The 20726-nt window shown below is 41.9% G+C and overlaps 1 protein-coding gene across 3 annotated transcripts; it reads left to right on the top strand.

The window, feature by feature from the left end:
- Positions 1 to 1379: 1379 nt before the first annotated feature.
- Positions 1380 to 15990, top strand: rabl6b (RAB, member RAS oncogene family-like 6b). Of its 3 annotated transcripts, none has more exons than XM_055887469.1 (17): positions 1380 to 1495; positions 2325 to 2817; positions 4412 to 4546; positions 5085 to 5132; positions 5362 to 5391; positions 6227 to 6279; positions 6438 to 6526; positions 6959 to 7099; positions 7326 to 7431; positions 7655 to 7758; positions 7980 to 8383; positions 9195 to 9342; positions 10149 to 10358; positions 10506 to 10821; positions 11088 to 11292; positions 13118 to 13176; positions 13677 to 15990. In XM_055887469.1, exons 2-17 carry the CDS (start codon positions 2688 to 2690, stop codon positions 13875 to 13877), a joined length of 2379 nt encoding a protein of 792 aa, XP_055743444.1. In that variant the 5' UTR covers positions 1380 to 1495; positions 2325 to 2687; the 3' UTR covers positions 13878 to 15990. The 3 variants fall into 3 exon arrangements, with proteins under 3 accessions (XP_055743444.1, XP_055743446.1, XP_055743445.1); XM_055887470.1 differs by lacking the exon at positions 1380 to 1495 and adding an exon at positions 1502 to 1696; XM_055887471.1 differs by lacking the exon at positions 5362 to 5391.
- Positions 15991 to 20726: the final 4736 nt, after the last annotated feature.

Raw genomic sequence — 20726 nt, 5'->3', positions numbered from 1 at the left:
CAACAAACATTGTAAATCATTGGGTACAACCAAAGATTATGGATATACTGACAAGATGCATGTCTCTCCACCCTAACATTGGGAGTTGTCCACAAAGTTCTTTCTTTGGGTTGGTGGATACATCTCATTATTGTAATCCTTTTTTAAATATTCAATGAGGGTTGTTGATGTCAACCTGTATTCAGTGGAGAAAGAAGCTATGCTACTAGCTTTCATCCCATGACAATGCATAGCCATCTCAAGACGACGGCGATATAAAGAGTTTTTCTCAAAGTTGCGGGATGTCACGTATCCTACTCATACTGAACAAAAAATGAACTCAATATGCAACAATTCAAATATTTTACTAAGTTACAGATCATATATGAAATCAGTCAATTGAATTAAATTAATTTGGCCCTAATCTATTGGTTTCACATTACTGGGAATACAGATATGCATCTGTTGGTCACAGATACCTTAAAAGTAGGGCGTGGATCAGAAAACTACTCAGTATCTGGTGTGACCACCATTTGCCCCATGCAGCGCAACACATCTCCTTTCCATAGAGTTGATCAGGCTGTTGAATGTGGCCTATGGAATGTTGTCCCATTCCTCTTCAATGGCTGTGAAAAGTTGCTGGATATTGGTGTGAACTGGAACACGCTGCCGTACACATCGATCCAGTGCATCCCAAGCATGCTCAATGGGTGACATGTCTGGTGAGTATGCAGGCCATGGAAGAACTGGGACATTTTCAGCGTCCGGGAATTGTGTACAGATCCTTGTGACATGGGGCCATGCATTATCATGCTGAAACATGAGGTGATGGCGGTGGATGAATGACTCAACAATGGGCCTCAGGATCTTGTCACGGTATCTCTGTGCATTCAAATTGCCATCGATAAAATGCAATTGTGTTCGTTGTCCGTAGTTTATGCCTGCCCATACCATAACCCCACCGCCACCATGGGGCACTCTGTTCACAAGATTGACATCAGCATACCGGCATACACATGGTCTGCGGTTGTGAGCCCGGTTGGACTACTGACAATATGCCACACCTGTCAGGTGGATGGTTTATCTTGGCAAAGAGGAACAGGGATGTAAACAAATTTGTGCACAACATTTGAAATAAATAAGCTTTTGTGCATATGAAAAATGTTTGGCCTCTTTTATTTCAGCTCATGAAACATGGGACCAACACTCTACATGTTGCGCTTATATTTTTGTTCACTATATCAGAAGACTCGTACCAAGCATTACGAAACTTCTATTCAATCAAATTAACCTCACGTAAAAATAAGTAATTCCTTTTTTTGTTGACCAATTTCACTCTCTCGTTGACCTCCATACACAAATCATTGCTTGGTGGGTGAAACAACGAAAAACGCCACCTGCTGGAGGAAGATAGATTTCCCACTGAGTTGGGCCTCTCTTCCTCTCTGGTACAACCCACTGAGCAACCACTGGCCGATTCTGTTGCCAAACGTTTCTTAAACGGAAGCAAACAGAGGTAAACGATTTTTTCCAATAGAAAACTCTCTTTTTAGTTACAAAACGAAAATATTTTGACTAATGATTACACCTCAGGGAGCAAGCTCTTCACTGCTAAGGAATGTGTAACGTTAGCGTCTTTCACATTTATCAAGAGCTGGATTTTGAAATAACCATGTCACGTTTGCTAACGTTACATTGAAGAATATTTTGAATGCCGGTGGGTATTTTTTAGGATATCAGCACTGCCAACTTACCTTGCTAGCTAGCAGTAACATTGGTTAACGGTACCTTATCGTGATGCTAATTAACGTTAGCCAGCCACATCGCCAATAACGTCAATATAAACTAGCCAGCTAGTATTTACTATTAGTAATGGCAGCAAATGTACAGGTGAGCGTGTGACCATATCAGGTGCAATTGCAAAAACGTCGATGAAATAGCGAATATGAACAGAGGGAATATCTGATAGCTAGCTAAATGACTGTAGATCAGCATCACTAGCTTGCGAGCTAATTTGTTAGCTATCCCCAGACGGTCTGCCGGCTAGCTAGCTAACTGTTACAACGTATCAGCTGACGATGCCCACGGAAAATGGTTAACAATGCTGGTATTAACATACAGTAACTTTACTGACAATCTTTTAGAAATATACTGGTGCTTTATAACAGTAGTTAGCTAAGTTAGCCTATTGCTCAGTTGAAAAATCATAATTTTCAAGAAGCAGTTTTCCGGGTTCTCCCCATTAAGCTAGTTCACGTTAGCTAGCTAGCTAAGTAGGCTACTGGAGGAAATTATACATTAATACATAAGTAGTTAAATTTGTTTCTGTGGTTTCTTTCTGGCAGGTGATGGTAACCCAAGACAACATGAGAGAAGAAACGGCTGATCAAGCTAACGTTATTGTCTGCCCTTGAGAGATTTGCAGGAATCCTTTTAGTAGAAAAATCTGGTCCTGACGAACTTGAAATATGCAAGCCTAGCTGCCTGGCAATAACGTTACATCTTCCAGATGGGGTGTAGTGCTACTTCTGTGTACCACAGTAATGCAGTGCTACTTTGAACATTTGGATTGATAGTTCAGGCCTACTTGTGTTGATCAGATCATCATCCAATATAACACCATTTCCACCATTTTGGGGGTTCCGTCAAACATTACTGTATTTCACACATTTCTGACTGGGGGTTAGTAAAATCAGCTTCCTGTCGAGATGTTTTCAGCTCTGAAGAAGCTAGTTGGTTCTGAACCAGGCCAGCCGAGGGACAAAAACATCCCCGCTGGTATGCAGTCCATGAATCATAGTTTACAGAGACGCTTTGCCAAAGGAGTACAGTACAACAGTAAGTTGTGTTTTTTATGCAGATAGCATTATATGATATAATATACAGTACCAGTCAAAAGTTTGGACACCTACTCATTCAATGGTTTTTCTTTAATTTGACTATTTTCTACATTGTAGAATAATAGTGAATACATCAAGACTATTAAATAATAGTAACCAAAAAAAGTGTTTAACAAATCAAAATATATTTTAGATTCTAACCCTTTGCCTTGATGACAGCTTTGCACATTCTTGGCAATTTCTCAACCAGCTTCATGAGGAAGGATTTTCCAACAGTCTTGAAGGAGTTCCCACATATGCTGAGCACTTGTTCACTGCTTTTCCTTCACTCTGGTCCAACTCATCCCAAACTATCTCAATTCGGTTGAGGTCAGGGGATTGTGGAGACCAGGTAATCTGATGCAGCACTCCATCACTCTCCTTGGTCAAATAGCCCTTGAGGTGTGTTTTGGGTCATTGTCCTGTTGATAAACAAATGATAGTCCCACTAAGCACAAACCAGATGGGCTGCTGCAGAATGCTGTGGTAGCCATGCTGGTTAAGTGTGCCTTGAATTCTAAATAAATCAGACATTGTCACCAGCAAAGCACCATCACACCTCCTCCATGCTTCACGGTGGGAACCACACATGCGAAGATCATCCGTTTACCTACTTTGCGTCTCACAAAGACATGGCTTTTGGCACCAAAAATTTCGAATTTGGACTCATCAGACCAAAGGACAAATTTCCACCGGTCTAATGTCCATTGCTCATGTTTTTTTTGCCCAAGCAATGCTCTTCTTATTGGTGTCCTTTAGTAGTGGTTCCTTTGCAGCAATTCGACCATGAAGGCCTGAGTCTCCTCTGAACAGCTGATGTTGAGATATGTCTGTTACTTGAACTCTGTGAAGCATTTATTTGCGCTGCAACCAGCAGTTAACTTTAATGAACTTATCCTCTGCAGCAGCGGTAACTCTGGGTCTTCCTTTCCTGTGGCGGTCCTCATTAGAGCCAGTTTCATCATAGCGCTTGATGGTTTTTGATACTACACTTGAAGAAACTTTCAAAGTTCTTGACATTTTCCAGATTGACTGACCTTCATGTCTTAAAGTAATGATGGACTGTCGTTTCTCTTTGCTTATTTGACCTGTTCTTGCCATGATATGGACTTGGTATTTTACCAAATAGGGATATCTGCTGTATATCACCCCTACCTTGTCACAACACAACTGATTGGTTCAAATGCATTAAGAAGGAAAGAAATTCCATAAATTAACTTTTGAGAAGGCACCCCTGTTAATTGAAATGCATTCAAGGTGACTACCTCAAGAAGCTGGTTGAGAGAATGCAAAGCGTGTGCAAAGCGGTCATGAAGGAAAAGGGTGGCTACTTTGAAGAATCTCATATAAAATACAATTTTAACACTATTTTGGTTGTTACATGATTCCATGTGTTATGTGTTATTTCATAGTTTTGATGTCTTCACTATTATTCTACAATGTAAAATAAAATAAAGAAAAACCCTTGAATCAACTTTTGACTTGTACTGTAGGCTACTGTACATATATTAAGAGGTAGGCTAGTCATTCTTTGTTTTATTATTTCTCACAAGTGAAAATAGTTATCCGTGGAGACAGAAATACTGGAAAGAGCACTCTATGGCATCGACTGCAAGGAAAGAAATTCACGGATGACTACGTCCCCACTCAAGAGATCCAGGCAACCAGCATTCATTGGAATTACAAAAGTAAGAGAACTGGGATTCTACACTTTACTTGCACACCTTGATCAACGTTTTTAGTCCTATATTTTTTTTTATTCACTCCGGGCTAAAACCTATCTCTAATCCTGCCAACAATATATACTTCTGAAGTTTACTTTTCCTGCTTCTGCAACTGTAATTCACAGTTGAACATGGCACATATAAAGGTAAATAATATCCCGCCTACTATGTTTGAGAAATAGTATTGCGTAGTTAGCTAGATCAGTAGCTTTGCCTACAAGTGTTTTGTGGCATTAGTGGGGTAGTGAAAACAATCTCTAGTGTACATCCAGACCACAGTTGGCCTATTCCCTCAAACAATTTCCCTCCTCAGACTGTGATTAATAAAGAGGCCCATGGGTAATGATGCAATTCCACCTGTAGTACAGAAACAACTTTGTCCAGCTTGCCTTTCCCAGCTATCATGTGCGCACAGAGCCTTGGGATACATAGTAGTTTGAGCTTTAGTATGTGAGGCTTTGTCAGTTGAGGCTTGTGATAACTGTTTCTCTGTATCTCTCAGCCACTGATGACGTGGTCAAGGTGGAGGTGTGGGACGTGGTGGATAAAGGTGAGAGTGATGACTTTGTTGGGTGAATGTATGTGACTCATGAGTCAATCAGTTGATAGCTACTGTTTATACTGCTGTATTAGTGTCCATGTATTATCCCATTGTCTATCCATACTTTTCCTATTTTTTGTTTCCGAGATGTTTATACATAAATCTTGTTTCTGTGTAATTTTTTTCTCCTCAGAATATTAATGTTGTTTTTCTTACTCCTCTTTTGCACTTGCCTCAGGCCAAAAATACCCTCTCCCTGAGGGTGTAGGTGAGAGTCACTGTGTGCACTGATGTAGGATATTAATTTGATCTCCCTGTTGCAGGAGAACTTTCCTGCAATGAAAAAACGTATAGTGTGTTTAAGGATTAAAAATGCTTCTGAAGATTGTCATTTCCACTTTGAAATTTCAAACTTGATTTTCCCTAACGAAAAATCTATCATACCCTACAAAAATGTTCATCAATTATAATCCACATACAATTCACATTTGATGTTGCTGCGTGATTATTTTCCTGCTGTAGCAAACTGGCTCAAATTAAGATCCTACATATGTAGTTTCTAGAAATTAGTTGCTTGTGTGCACTGAGTTTGTCCCTCTTGTGAAGGTTGGTCGTTACTTAGTTTGCAGTGTGGCTGAAATAAAAAGATTGCTCATTGCTTGCAAGAAAAAGACTGTTTGACTACTTTGTATGCTATAACCTGGAGCTACAGTCAAAGGTTTGACTGTCTCTTTTTAAAATAAGAGAATTGAGTATGTGTTTGCCAATAAGAACATAATAAGCGCTTTTCTGCTTCTGGCAATCGTGTATTTGTTGCACTTAGCAGACGGTAAAGCTAGAAATAAAGGGATTCACATTTTAAAATAAGGCCATGTGTAATCATACTGTATGTATATGGCTCATAGAAATAGAATCACTAGAACTGGAATAGCCCCTCAGACCGTATTACAGACTCATTGATTTGAATGAGGATGCCCGTTCGAGGGATTTTATTTCTATGACATGGCTTTCTCGCTTTGTTATGCTTGACAGCAATAGTTCAATGTATAATGTCCAGTTTAGTGTTCTGAATTGCAGCTTCTTGACATTCTGCTTTCTCACAGGCCGAGGTAAAAAACGAGGGGACACTTTGAAAGTGGAGAATGAACCCCAAGAGGTGACAATCACGTTTAAGATTCCTCTATTTGGCATATCTAATGAGTCCCACTGGGGAGCTTTTTTGTATAGTAGCTAGTAAGCGGTAAACAAAGGTCACATTCTCATAAGACTCATTCATTTTCAATTATCTAAATAATAACAATTGATTTGTTGTAGTCTGACGAGGTGGCCTTGGATGCAGAGTTCCTCGACGTTTACAAGAACTGCAACGGTGTGATCATGATGTTTGACATCACCAAGCAATGGTCAGTCTGTGTTGTGCATTATAGAACAGTCCAGTACATTAGTTACAAGGTTTACATGACATTTTTTAAATGACAGATATTCAAGTAGAATTTAGGAGACCATGGGCCCCTGGTGAAAAGTAGTGCACAACATAGGCAATAGGGGGACATTTGGGATGTAGCCATGGTTCAATTAATAAATCAATGAACTCTAATATAACATGCATGGGGGATTAGGTCTCAGTAAGCCGGTGTGTGGCCATGAACCACTTAGCCCACAGTGGCTGGCAGGCATCTGACTCAGCTTAGCTTCAAAGTCAGAACAACGTGAAACAGATTACCATTGTATTTACTTTGAACTTGGCCAAGTATGGGGAGACACATATTTGTAATTCCTCACATAGGGAGAAACTATCTATAAGTTTGTTTTATTCTTTTTTTATGTCGTTGCAGGACATTCAACTACATCCTGAGAGAGCTACCCAAAGTACCCACTCATGTTCCAGTATGTGTCCTAGGCAACCACAGGGACATGGGTGACCACCGTGTCATCCTACCTAATGACATCCGCCAGGTTATTGCTAATCTCAATAGGTAGTTAACTGAACTTCCTGTTTTAGTCTTATTCGGGTTACAAAGATTATTTCCCCCCAAAAAGTCCTGGTTTTCCTGAAATCAGGAGGGAATAAGAACAAAAACCTGAATCCCCCAACCAAGATTTCTGGAACACTTGGGAAATTGGGGAATGTTGCCTACATTTTGCAACAATTACAAGTAGTCATAAGCTGTGTCTATATACTTGACTGATGGTTTCTTGCAGACCCATGGGTTCCTCCTATATTCACTACGCTGAAGCCTCTATGAAGAATGGATTTGGCTTGAAATATTTACACCGATTTTTCAACATCCCTTTCCTGCAACTGCAGGTTAGTTCTAGCTTTGACTACATTGTATTGTGAAATATATACCTATGGTCATAACCATCTTGTGAATTTCATGGAGGTCATGAAATCAGATCAGAAATACAGCAGGCACAGACTAAGTACTACCCACTCCCTGTGAAAGGGTTTCTGAGAGTGCTTGTGAAAGGAGTATTAGTGCTCTGGTTCATGGTCAGTCATTCCAAGCCCCCTTTGTTGATCTCTACAGAGGGAGACTCTGTTACGGCAGCTCGAGACCAACCAGTTAGACATGGACGCCACTCTGGAGGAGCTCTGCGTGCAGCAGGAGACTGAGGATCAAAACTATGAAATGTAATGTGATATTTTCTCTCTATCAGTTTGTTTGGCGTGTTCAGTGATATTTTCACTTGATCAGTTTTTGGCATGTACACTGATTATCACACTGTGTATTTGCTTTGATAGCAGTGTATTTGTGTTGTTCTTTAACACTTATAGCAAATGTTTTAATGTTTCTTTCCTTGATGCAGCACTGATTTGCCAATACTAACAACACAGCACCCATTGTTTTGCAGTTTCTTGGAGAATACGGAGACCCGCAATAAAGGCTATGGTTCACCTTGTCCAGCCAACGGTCAGAGCCCTTCCTCGGGCTCCCAATCCCCCATCGTCCCTCCAAGTGGGGCCTCCACTGGCAGCTCTAGCCCTGGGACCCCTCAGCAGCCACCCATCGCTGCCCAGGTCCCTAGCCTCCAGTCTCCCTCGCCTTCTCCCTCTCCTCCACCTCCTGCCTTGCCAGCCGGGATGGTTTCCCCCACCACTGAGCCTCAGTCCCCCACTCTGACGCAGGCTCGGAGTCCTGATCATCCTGGACCATCACCATCCCCCACCGCACAGGCGCCGCCTCCTCAGAAACGTGGACTCATCTCACGTCTCTTTGGCTCCGCCCCTGCCCCAGAAGTCCCTGCAGCCATGCCAGGTAAGTCTAGTGCATCAGTGTTTGACTATTTCCATAACAAAGACACACTGCACTGTCGAATGGACAGAAGCACTGAGTGGCCACGGAATGCTAGCGATCACCTGTATGGTGTCGGAATTCAACATGTAGAATCATCTGGAAATTAACAGAAAATTACGGCCAATGTTCTGTTCAATGGCAATAGGATGGCCAAACACTGCTTTTAACCCTTTGTTGTCATAGTGTGTTTTGTCCAATATTGTATCCAAAAAGCTTAGGAAAGGACTAAGCTATGCATGTTAAACCTGTGTGTACTAGACCAGGAAGTAGTCACAGGAAGTCTTCGTGAATGATTGATTGGATTTCTGTGAAGTATTTGTAAGGTCCATTGCACTGCTTGGCACTAGAATCTCATCTGAGGGAATTAATAAAAAATAAACTGAATTAAGGAAAACTGCATGCTAGAACATTCCATGTGGTAACCGCCAGATTCTTTTTGACAGTTTTACAGAACAAAACTTTGTATTGAGGGAGGTAACACTGATCTTTTAGCCCAATACAGTTTAGCAGGTTTTAAGCATTCTGTTTGCTCTAGATTTTCCCCTCAATTGTGCTGGGTTGTTTTCATGTATTGCTGGTAAAAACATGGATTCTGAGGTGAGTTATTACTGTACCAATATCAGTTTAAGTCTGTGGTGTTAAATAATAAAAGGATGCATCCCTAATGGAACCCTATTCCCTATATAGGTCAAAAGTAGTGGACTAAATAGGGAATAGGATGCCATTTACGCATCAAAGGCTCTTTTGATCACTGTTTTGTCTCTGTCTGCAGAGCCAGAGCCTTCCCCTGTGTGTCCTGCTAAAGTTCAGAGTGTGGATGACTTTGTGCCAGACGAGGGTCTGGATAAAAGCTTCCTGGAGGACAGCCTCCCCTCTAAAGTCAAGGTCCCCCAGCCAGCACCTGCACTGGACAGTGACAGGTAAGCAGTAGCAGAGTTCTTACTTTCACTGATGAGAACGTGTCCCTGGCCATAGAAATAAGAATAAATAGAATGGGCTTGGAACTTCTAACCTTGGCAATTTGACTGGTAAACTCGTGGGTACACTCGCAATGTCTTCCTGGTATTGTGATGTAATAATTTCCATGGTAATGTAGAATGTTCATTCAAATGATGCTTCCTGATATGGCTCATGTAATGGAATGTATTTTTTTGTAATGTCATTTTAGTTGATTCAACAAATCACAGCACAGATTGATCGTTACACTTCCTGCTTTTACTTCCTGCTTTGCTCCTATGGCTACACTCGCGATGGCCGCCAGGTCACCCATTATGCCAACATTGATTTGAATGGGCACACCCGTTCTATTTTTTCTTATTTATATGTCCCTGGATGCATCTCAAATGGCACCCTATTCCCATAGGCCTCAGGCAAAAATGTGTGCACTATATAGGGAATAGGGTGCTATTTTGTATGTAGGGCCTGTCTATATTGCCACTAGTTATTTCCTTCCCTGCTGGGAAAAAAATGTCTACTGTAAGTTAACAGTACACAGTACCATCTGGGAGAAGCCATCTGTGGTGAGAGTTTTCAGATGGCTCTATTTACTCAACGCTTCCTTTCAAATAGAATGTGAAAGAGGATTTAAGAATCACCAACAATGTTTTAGTTGGAGATGAGAGAACACTGGAATGCCTCTGCCATTCTGCTCTGTCTAAAATACATATATTTAAAAAGGAGAAAATAAAAACATTAGATGTTCTGTTGTTCCCTTGTGTGTCCCCAGTGATGGAGAGGACAGAGGGAACCCTATGGTGGCAGGTTATCAGGATGAACTGGACCCAGATGACAAAGACCTGCCCCAGCCCAGCACCCTGGGCCTTCTCACCAGTAAAGACTTCACCATGTCCAGCGACGAGGAGGAAGCAACCCCACCACCAGCAGCACCCGCTGCCACTCAGGATGACCACCTGGACCGTGAATCAGAGCTGAAAATGTAAGCGCCAAATAAATGTCCAGCATATCCGTTAATGTAGTCTAATTTCTGTTTTAGACCCCTCTTATATCGTTCATATTTGTTAATGTAGTGTAATCTATAGTAATAATCAGTGTTTGTAAGTGGTATTTTTGTTTTCCATTTTAGACTGGGCACTGAGTCCATAATGCCCCATGCCATGGAGCCTCAAGCTCCGGAGCCTTTGACTCCTGCTTCCCAGCTCCTGGAGAACACTGTCCTCTTGGAGGCAGAGCCAATCTCCCTCACCACGATCCCTGCAGTAGCCCTGGAGCAGCCAAGCCCCAAGCCAGGCCCACCTAGAGCAAAGAAGGGGGGAAGCCCTGGGGTGGAGGGTTCAGACTCTGACCCAGAGGCCTCTGTTGCTGAACAGATGCTTTCCTTCATCATGGATGATCCTGATTTTGAGTCTGAGGAGGAGGTGGTCAGCCAGAAGATAACTAAGGTAGCTATGGCAAAAGGACGTTATTTAGGGTTTTAGGCTACAATTCATCATGGTTCGACTGAGTAGTTGTCAACCTATAGAAATTACTTTCCTGGTAAAATATGTAGTGCTGCATTTGTGAAATATTTATTTTATACATTTGGGTGTGATATACATTTTCAATAAATTATTTGATCGTTATTTTATGTTAGGATACATGGTTAAAATGTATATGTGATAGTCTGAACTTGTGGGATATCATTATTTCCCTCTGCATCCATCCACAGGAGGTTTTCCCAGTCAGGGATGAAGTACTGTCTGATCTGGAGCTGTCAGATGATGACATCCTTCCAGCCGTGCTGATCCCTGAGCCTCTGAAGGCCACGCCGGTCCTGAAGCCCTCCTTTAAGAGCAAGAATGAGACAGACCTGTTTGGCTTGGGCTTCACTGAGGAGGCCCCTAGAGCCAAGGACAGCAGTGAGGACCTAGAAGGCAAGTCCACTGCCACAAATACACTGCTCAAAAAAATAAAGGGAACACTTAAACAACACAATGTAACTCCAAGTCAATCACACTTCTGTGAAATCAAACTGTCCACTTAGGAAGCAACACTGATTGACAATAAATTTCACATGCTGTTGTGCAAATAGAATAGACAAAAGGTGGAAATTATAGGCAATTAGCAAGACACCCCCAAAAAAGGAGTGATTCTGCAGGTGGTGACCACAGACCACTTCTCAGTTCCTATGCTTCCTGGCTGATGTTTTGGTCACTTTTGAATGCTGGCGGTGCTCTCACTCTAGTGGTAGCATGAGACGGAGTCTACAACCCACACAAGTGGCTCAGGTAGTGCAGTTCATCCAGGATGGCACATCAATGCGAGCTGTGGCAAAAAGGTTTGCTGTGTCTGTCAGCGTAGTGTCCAGAGCATGGAGGCGCTACCAGGAGACAGGCCAGTACATCAGGAGACGTGGAGGAGGCCGTAGGAGGGCAACAACCCAGCAGCAGGACCGCTACCTCCACCTTTGTGCAAGGAGGTGCACTGCCAGAGCCCTACAAAATTACCTCCAGCAGGCCACAAATGTGCATGTGTCAGTATATGGTCTCACAAGGGGTCTGAGGATCTCATCTCGGTACCTAATGGCAGTCAGGCTACCTCTGGCGAGCACATGGAGGGCTGTGCGGACCCACAAAGAAATGCCACCCAACACCATGACCGACCCATCGCCAAACCGGTCATGCTGGAGGATGTTGCAGGCAGCAGAACGTTCTCCAAGGCGTCTGTCACATGTGCTCAGTGTGAACCTGCTTTCATCTGTGAAGAGCACAGGGCGCCAGTGGCGAATTTGCCAATCTTGGTGTTCTCTGGCAAATGCCAAACGTCCTGCACGGTGTTGGGCTGTAAGCACAACCCTCACCTGTGGACGTCGGGCCCTCATACCACCCTCATGGAGTCTGTTTCTGACCGTTTGAGCAGACACATGCACATTTGTGGCCTGCTGGAGGTCATTTTGCAGGGCGCTGGCAGTGCACCTCCTTGCACAAAGGCGGAGGTAGCGGTCCTGCTGCTGGGTTGTTGCCCTCCTACGACCTCCTCCACGTCTCCTGATGTACTGGCCTGTCTCCTGGTAGCGCCTCCATGCTCTGGACACTACGCTGACAGACACAGCAAACCTTTTTGCCACAGCTCGCATTAATGTGCCATCCTGGATGAACTGCACTACCTGAGCCACTTGTGTGGGTTGTAGACTCCGTCTCATGCTACCACTAGAGTGAGAGCACCGCCAGCATTCAAAAGTGACCAAAAACATCAGCCAGGAAGCATAGGAACTGAGAAGTGGTCTGTGGTCACCACCTGCAGAATCACTCCTTTTTTGGGGGTGTCTTGCTAATTGCCTATAATTTCCACCTTTTGTCTATTCCATTTGCACAACAGCATGTGAAATTTATTGTCAATCAGTGTTGCTTCCTAAGTGGACAGTTTGATTTCACAGAAGTGTGGAGTTACATTGTGTTGTTTAAGTGTTCCCTTTATTTTTTTTGAGCAGTGTATATCGAGAACAGGGTCGTATTCATTAGTGCATACTGTATTAAAATGTTTTGCAAAGTAAAAAGAAAACAAGTGTCTTATTGGACAAGAGTTAAGGTAGTTCATCCCTGTTTCAGTCCATTTTCTTCCATTTGTTATCTAATGAATATGACCCAGTACCATAGAATAGTACCGTAGCACATGACTGAGAACAGTACCAAAGTGTATCACATTATGAAACAAAATTGCATTGTATTTATTGCTCAAGTTATACAAATTGCTTTTCAGAGAAGGAAAGCAAACACTCCTCAAAAGAAAAGAAGAAAAAGAAGAAGAAAAACAAAGAGGTAAGGGAGTGGATGTCTTTTCAGATGTCTATCTTTAGAGATAAGGGAGTGGATGTATTTTCAGATGGCTATCTTTAGAGACAAGGGAGTGGATGTCTTTTCAGATGGCTATCTTTAGAGGTAAGGGAGTGGATGTCTTTTCAGATGGCTATCTTTAGAGATAAGGGAGTGGATGTCTTTTCAGATGGCTATCTTTAGAGGTAAGGGAGTGGATGTCTTTTCAGATGGCTATCTTTAGAGATAAGGGAGTGGATGTCTTTTCAGATGGCTATCTTTAGAGACAAGGGAGTGGATGTCTTTTCAGATGGCTATCTTTAGAGGTAAGGGAGTGGATGTCTTTTCAGATGGCTATCTTTAGAGATAAGGGAGTGGATGTCTTTTCAGATGGCTATCTTGTCAAGTGAAGTGGCGAGTGTTTACTGTATACAGCATAGTAGACATACATTTGGAAGAAAGAAAAAATCTGACATTCTGTGAAATTATTCTGCCTTTTTTCTTAGGAGGAGGAGAAGAGCAGCAAGAAGAAGCATAGAAAGGACAAGAAAAAAGAGAAAGATGAGACAGGAACAGGAGATGACAAAGAGAAGAAAAAAAAGAAATCTCGGACCAAGAAAACCGGGGATGTGGATGACTTGGAGGATTTCTTGGCCGGAGGGGAGGGGTCAGAAAATCGAGAGGGTGGAGACTATGAAGAACTCTAGAACCCAAATACTCCTTTTTTGGAACTTGACTCTGAAGAGCTGCAGAAGCCAACTTGTCATTTGAAACCTTTTGGTTCCTAGAACCAGATTCATTTGTGCACAAGCAGCATCGCAAGCCATAACCATTGTCATGCTCACCCATTCCCAGGTAAAAACCTAGACTCTGTGGTGACTATGTGTTGCATTGATATTATTTCCCATTGGATGAGATGAGAAACAGGAAGGAGACTTACACCCACTATATGATCACTACTGGGTAAGATCACTACAGGGGAGCCACTAAGGAAAGATTTTACTTTTTTATTTTCTGAACATTTAACCTAACATTTGTATTTGCTTACTGTTTTTCCTTTTAACTTTTTAAAATATGCCAACCTAAAGTGAACCACTTCAAAAGGGCTAGGCAGGGCTAACTTGTTTTTGTCTGAATGTCCTCTATTTCCTATAAGAATTGCTTGACTGATTGGCAGTGTAGATATTACATCGTGGAGCCTATTCAAGGTAGAGGGTCATATTTCACATGTTGAAGATTGCCCTCTTATTTTGATCCACTGGTTTTGTTTCTCTGACTCAGTGATGTAATGGTTGTTGGAAGTTGTGCTGCTTTAATTTAGCCTAAAGAACTGCTATCTCTATTTATTTGATAATACCCCCCCAAAATGGAACAGGTTCCACAATGCACCATTTTACAGCTACATTGATCGTAGTTTTATTTTGTCTACATCCCAAATGACACTATGCACCCGTTTCCCTATATAGGGTGGTATTTTTCACTGGGCCCATAGGGCTCTGATCAAAAGTAATGCACTATATAGGGAATAGGGTGTCATTTAGGACGTAGCCTTTGTGTCACCTTTAGCGCCTCAGTACACATCTTCAGTGTGTTTTCCTTATTTGCCTTAAAAGGAAGTTGCATACAAACACCAACCATGTGTTAAGTGCTCTTACTGTAAGTCAATTGAACTGCATCCGAACTGACAGGAAGTAGCATCAGACAGATGTCCGGTGCCTTCGATAGGTGAACTGTAACTGTATTTTACTCCAACGTATCATATGTGTACTTTGAATTAGAGCCAACCTCGGCAGCCCAACACACAATATATGGAAATGTTTGCTTTTATTCAGAGCTGCTGCTTGGACCTTGAATTGGAATCATGTTTTATATTGTCAAGACACTCTTAACAATTTACGAATAATTGAAAAAGTAATAAACTGCTTACACAAATAAGGTAAAACAAACAATTAATTGTTACTTCATAAATGTTCTGCATTTCAAGACTCCTATTATTTTAACTAAGCATAACTGTCTCGTTTGAAGTTCATTTGAAATAATTTTTTTTTGCAATGGCTGTTTTTCTTGGAGATATTTCAAAGGCAGCCTACTAACATTGAATGCAGCTTTTTATGGCCTGAAAAGTTATTTACCTTCACCAATGTTTTATTACGAGGAAATACAAATGGGATTGTTTCATACATATGACCTGGTTTGTCTGAAATACAAGGGTTCTATTGGCTACTCCAAATTTGTAGATCTCCCATGTGTTGGTGTGCTACATCAGGTTGACTAGTTGCATAAAAAAATGTAACGAGTAATTTCAATCTGTTTACCTTGTGAAGACCACCATGCTATTCTGTAATGACAGACACCCATCAATTTAATAAAGAGCAGCATGCATTCATATGCATATCAGACAAGGAAATAAATGCAAGTGTTATTCAGGAATGATATACATTTTATTTCCACAATGTTACAAGGTATGTTTTTTAACTTAGACTTTTAGATGTTACATTTTTGTCAGTTTACAGTGCACTCTTACTGGTCTGATATCAAAATGAAATGTCAAATTTATGTTTCAAAATCTGAAACAATGCATTGATCTTGAATACTGTGTGATCTGCTTCCTTGTTTGTAGTTGTCATTGGGTTGTTCATAGCAAAATGCTAAAAGCACAGTTCCAATTGAAGCATGAGACTTATGTTGTGCAATAACAAAATAATGTATTGAAAGGAACAATTTATATATTTATTTTCATCCCATGAAATGTTTCCATATTCTCACTGGATGTGAACCTGTGTTTGGTTTGTCTAATAAATGCAAACTTATTTCTTCATAGATGGCGTTTCATTTTTACTGCTTTGAAAATAATGAACGCTATTGCGAACAACAAAACAAATATAATCAGCACTTAGCTCGCTCTTGTTACCACCAGGGAGCAGAGTAACTTTTCTTGACATTTAGTTAATCAGATGAAAGTGAAGTACAGTATAGGCTATGTGTATATTAAAATAAAAATACAATGGCTTTAGATTCGAATAAGTTACAAGTTTGTAACTGTAAAAAGCAGTAATGCATGTCTTGTTTTGTAGAATTGAAACGACTCCCCATCCTGGGAAAAATATGATTTGTCACCCCCCAATATATAACTTTAAACATAACTATGTAATTACACTAATATTAATAATACGCAATGAAAGCACTTGTGCTGATTATAGACACATAATAGCGCATTTTTAAGTTTCAAAGGGCGACCCCGCTCTTTGCCTCACAATGATTTCCTCCACAGCCCCCACCCCTCAGCAGTGGCACATGATGCAGGTACAGTGCATGTGTGGGAATCTGACAGTCTGTCGTTGGTGGCTGACCTCCAGTAAGTAGTTCAAACAAAGGATATGTTAGACATTTCTTTACTTCTACCACGCAATACAATAAAACACATTTATAACCGTCATCAATCTTCATTTTCGCTGCATTGAATTACAGGTCACTTTATGTTAGCTAGCTACAGTAACATCAACCAGTGTTTTCAACTGTTTGAATTCGAGTCAATGAGAAGCAAGCAATGCAATGCAGTGTGCCTTAGCTGGCAAGGTGACAAAGTGTTAGTGTCTAGTTACCGTCTGAAAGGCACTCAATGCACGTAACTAACGTGAGGTTAATCCAGTCAAACGCACCATAGCGATTTTGTTTTATGTTGAATTTTCCGAGCTAGCGAGCAAACGGATGGAGCAAACATTAGCTAACAAGCACCTATTCCATTAATGTGGCGTCGTCAAAGATGGAATCTTTGCTATCGTCAGTTTTTCCAAGATCACCACGCAACTGTAGTGCTTCGAAGTCTCTGTGATAAGGTTAGCGATAAACTGAACAGAACTACACTCTTCTACCATTGTCTTAAATATATTTAATGGTCTCGTTGCAAAAGCTAAATCGTCGATGGGGGACTTCGAGGCACCTGTGTGGCGATCTTGGAGTAAACTGACGATAGCAAAGATTATAGCAAACACCACAGAAACGGAATTGGTGCTCGCTAGCTCTGCAAATTCATCTATTGTTGTAAGCCAGCCAATATAAAAAGAAAACAAACTATATTAAAATTTCAAAAGGTTGCAGCTTACGTTGTGTAAATGGCGAACTCATACAGCTGTCAACCCTTGTCACTGCAATCCGTTTCACATTTGCCAGCTGACTAGCTAGCAACCTGGTAGATCGAAACCCATTATAGAATGGATAGAAGCCCATCTTCTACTGTAAATTACCTGCACACTGTATGTATGTGTGTGTGTAGCCAGCCAGGTAGAAAATAATTTCAGTACACCAAAACGCAAAGTAAGAACCCCAGTAGCCTAATATCAAAGACTAGTTGATAAAATGTTCAGAAGAAAGAAATGAAATGCTAATGAAATGTTTCATAATGATGTCATTAGGCAGAGCAGGCAACAGATGGCACACAGACAGCAGAGCTGGGGACAGATAGTGAGGGACAAACTGGCAGATACAGGGAGTCTCAGGTAAGTTTGTTGAGTCTTTGTTTGGCAACATTATGAAAGGTTCTCTCTTTTTTAGACTTGTAAAATAGGGACATAATTGGACAATGCCATGGATACCCCCACTCTCAACTTAAACTAGTGACTGAACCAATATTTGTTTTAAGGCAATGGTATTGCCGTTGTGATTGTGTAGTTTTGGGTACCGGTAGTTATGTATGGCAAACACCTTATTTATTTTCTAGGAGACAGACTGCGAGAAAGTGAGGGTAGTGAAAGGGAAAGAGCCAGGGTGAGAGACTTCAGGTGACAGTGTCACAGCCACGACAGGACCAGGTGTCAACCTTGTTGCCAGCACCACCAGTCTATGGGACAGTGGCACAGCATTGTCCAGTTACCTCAGTGATGGCACAAAACCATATCAGCCACACCCATAATTTATAGAACTGCAAACTCTTGCCAACAGTGTGTTGACGTTTCAAGAGAAAGGGTTTCGCGATTTCCTCCGGCTACATTATAATCCATCAATAAACGGAGTGTTATGTTTTCACTGTAGCCAAGGGTTTTCAAGCCAGCCATCTTTTGGCCAAAGAGCAGATGCTGCCTTCATTAGTGCAGGATTTAGGAACTGGAGAAAAGCCATTGTAAAATTCACAGCACATCAAAACTTCCAAACTCAACACAACTTTGTAACTGTAACAGCACACCAGCTAAATCCAATGCCCAGTTATCCAGCACATGGGGTAAACAGCAGGAAGACGCAAGGCATTGCTTGATGAAAATGATTAGTTCGGTGCGGCATGTAGCAAGACGGGGACAAGCCTTTAGAGGCCACACAGATGACGGTAGGAATTTATACCAGCTTTTGAAATTTAGGGCAGAAGAGGATAATCCCATTTTACTGAAGTAGTTAACAGCGTACCACAATGTACACAGGCCCCAAAGCACAGAATGAAATTATGAACATCATGGCCAATACAGTCATTTGAGGCATTGCAGCTGAGATTAGGTCTCTTCCGATTGAGAGTTATCAGCGTACCACAATGTACACAGGCCCCAAAGCACAGAATGAAATTATGAACATCATGGCCAATACAATCATTTGAGGCATTGCAGCTGAGATTAGGTCTCTTCCGATTGTACAATTTTCAGTAATTGTTGATGGTACTCAAGATGTCTCTGGTGCTGAACAGGAGAGTTTCTGTCTGCGTTATGTTTACCATGACCGTGTCCCTCACAAGGAGTTTATTGGGCTATACAGGGTGTCGGAGACAACAGGCGAGGGCATTGCGAAATTGCAACTGATGTGTTGTTGAGGCTCAATTTGCCCATGTCTGGCTTACGTGGGCAGAGTTATGATGGTGCCTCAAACATGGCAGGAAAATACACAGGTGCACAGGCAATTGTGAGGAGGCGGCAGCCATTAGCCCTCTATGTGCATTGTGCAGCACACTGTGTAAATCTGATTAAACAGGCTGGCTGCTCAGCCTCCCCACTGATCCGGGATTTCCTTTCTTGTGTCCATCAGTTAGGTGTCCTCTATCAATCAAATGTATTTATAAAGCTCTTTTTACATCAGCTGATGTCACAGTCATGAAAGTTTAAGAGCATGTTTGAATCAATTATCACGTACAAAGATACACATCTGACCACCCTGAAACCTCTATGTCCAACAAGGTGGACTGTGAAGAATACTGCTATTAGAGCTGTGCTAGGGCAGTATGAGCAGGTACAAAGCAGCCTAGAGGAGATGGCAAAAACTGCATCCAAGACAGCTTCAACTGCCAGTGGCTTTTTTGAGCACTTCAGCAAAGGCAAGACTGTTGGGACTCACACTTGCCTCTGCTGTTCTTGGAGAGCTTGAATGCCTAAACATTTCACTGCAGAAGGAAACTCAGACTGTCTCTGGTATGCAGGCTGCAGTCGACTGTGTGTGGTCATCTCTTAGGGGCAAGAGAAATGACGAAAGCTACCTTGCACTGTATGAGAAAGCAACAACATTGATTGACTCCATTGAATTCATTGAGACACACTCAAGACGATTTGCTGGCAAAGCAGTGGATCACTATAGGGCAGAATCTTTTTAAGTGTTGGATTGTGTGACGGTTCAGTTTGGCGACCGTTTTGACCAGGATAGTCTAAACGTCCTGCAAAAGTTGGAAAGAGCGCTTCTCATGGGGGAGTTGGATGAGTCTAGATCAGTACCCAGAGGTGAACATAGATTCTCTTTCAGTGCAGTTGCCTCTCTTTCGCAACAAATACCCCTGTAGCAGCAGTGGAGAGGCAGCAGGGGATCCCAGGAGGCTTCCAGTGGAGGTGCGGGGGTTGTTTGACCAAGTTGAGGTGCTGATCAGAATTGTGTTTGTAGTGCCGGTGTCTTCATGTGAGGCTGAGAGGGGTTTCAGTGCACTCCGCAGGTTGGAGACTTGGCTACGGGCTAGCATGGGCCAAGAGAGACTGAACAGTGTAGTTGTCTGTAATGTACATAAAGACAGGCTGGACAGTCTCAAGAGGGAAAATATCTGCCAGCAATTTGTTGGATACATTGAAACCCGCAAACATATGTTCGGTTCTGTTGTTCATTAGTTCAGTAGTGTGTATAGCAGTGGATCTCAACCTTTTTTGGGTTGCCTCAAAACAGGAACACCTTCATATTTTGAGGCAAGGCAGGCAAGGTTTTGAGTGGTCCTCAGGGACCCCCACCCCCTCTATATTATATGTAAAGTTACTAGAAACCTTGTGGTACTTAATACGTTCATTACACTTTTTATTTCACGGAGCCCTTGCAATTACACCAGGGACCCGTAGGGGTCCACGGACCCCTTTTTGAGAACCCCTGGTGTATAGTATGATAAACTCAGCAAAAAAATAAACTTTTTCGGGACCCTGTCTTTCAAAGATAATTCGTAAAAATCCAAATCACTTCAGATCTTCATTGTAAAGGGTTTAAACACTGTTTTCTGTTAGTTCAATGAACCATAAACAATTAATGAACATGCACCTGTGGAACGGTCATTAAGACACTAACAGCTTACAGACGGTAGGCAATTAAGGTCACAGTTATGAAAATGTAGGACAGTAAAG

Source organism: Salvelinus fontinalis, chromosome 28 (assembly GCF_029448725.1).
Source record: "Salvelinus fontinalis isolate EN_2023a chromosome 28, ASM2944872v1, whole genome shotgun sequence".
Taxonomy (NCBI): domain Eukaryota; kingdom Metazoa; phylum Chordata; class Actinopteri; order Salmoniformes; family Salmonidae; genus Salvelinus; species Salvelinus fontinalis.
Note: the sequence above shows the minus strand (reverse complement) of the source record. Positions and strands in the feature narration are given on the sequence as shown.

Excerpts from the sequence above, each read along its gene's own strand:
- rabl6b (XM_055887469.1), top strand. The coding sequence starts at position 2,688 with ATGTTTTCAGCTCTGAAGAAGCTAGTTGGTTCTGAACCAGGCCAGCCG. Across the intron at positions 7,100-7,325 it reads GTTATTGCTAATCTCAATAG|ACCCATGGGTTCCTCCTATA; the intron begins GTAGTTAACTGA and ends GGTTTCTTGCAG. Across the intron at positions 10,359-10,505 it reads CGTGAATCAGAGCTGAAAAT|ACTGGGCACTGAGTCCATAA; the intron begins GTAAGCGCCAAA and ends TTTCCATTTTAG.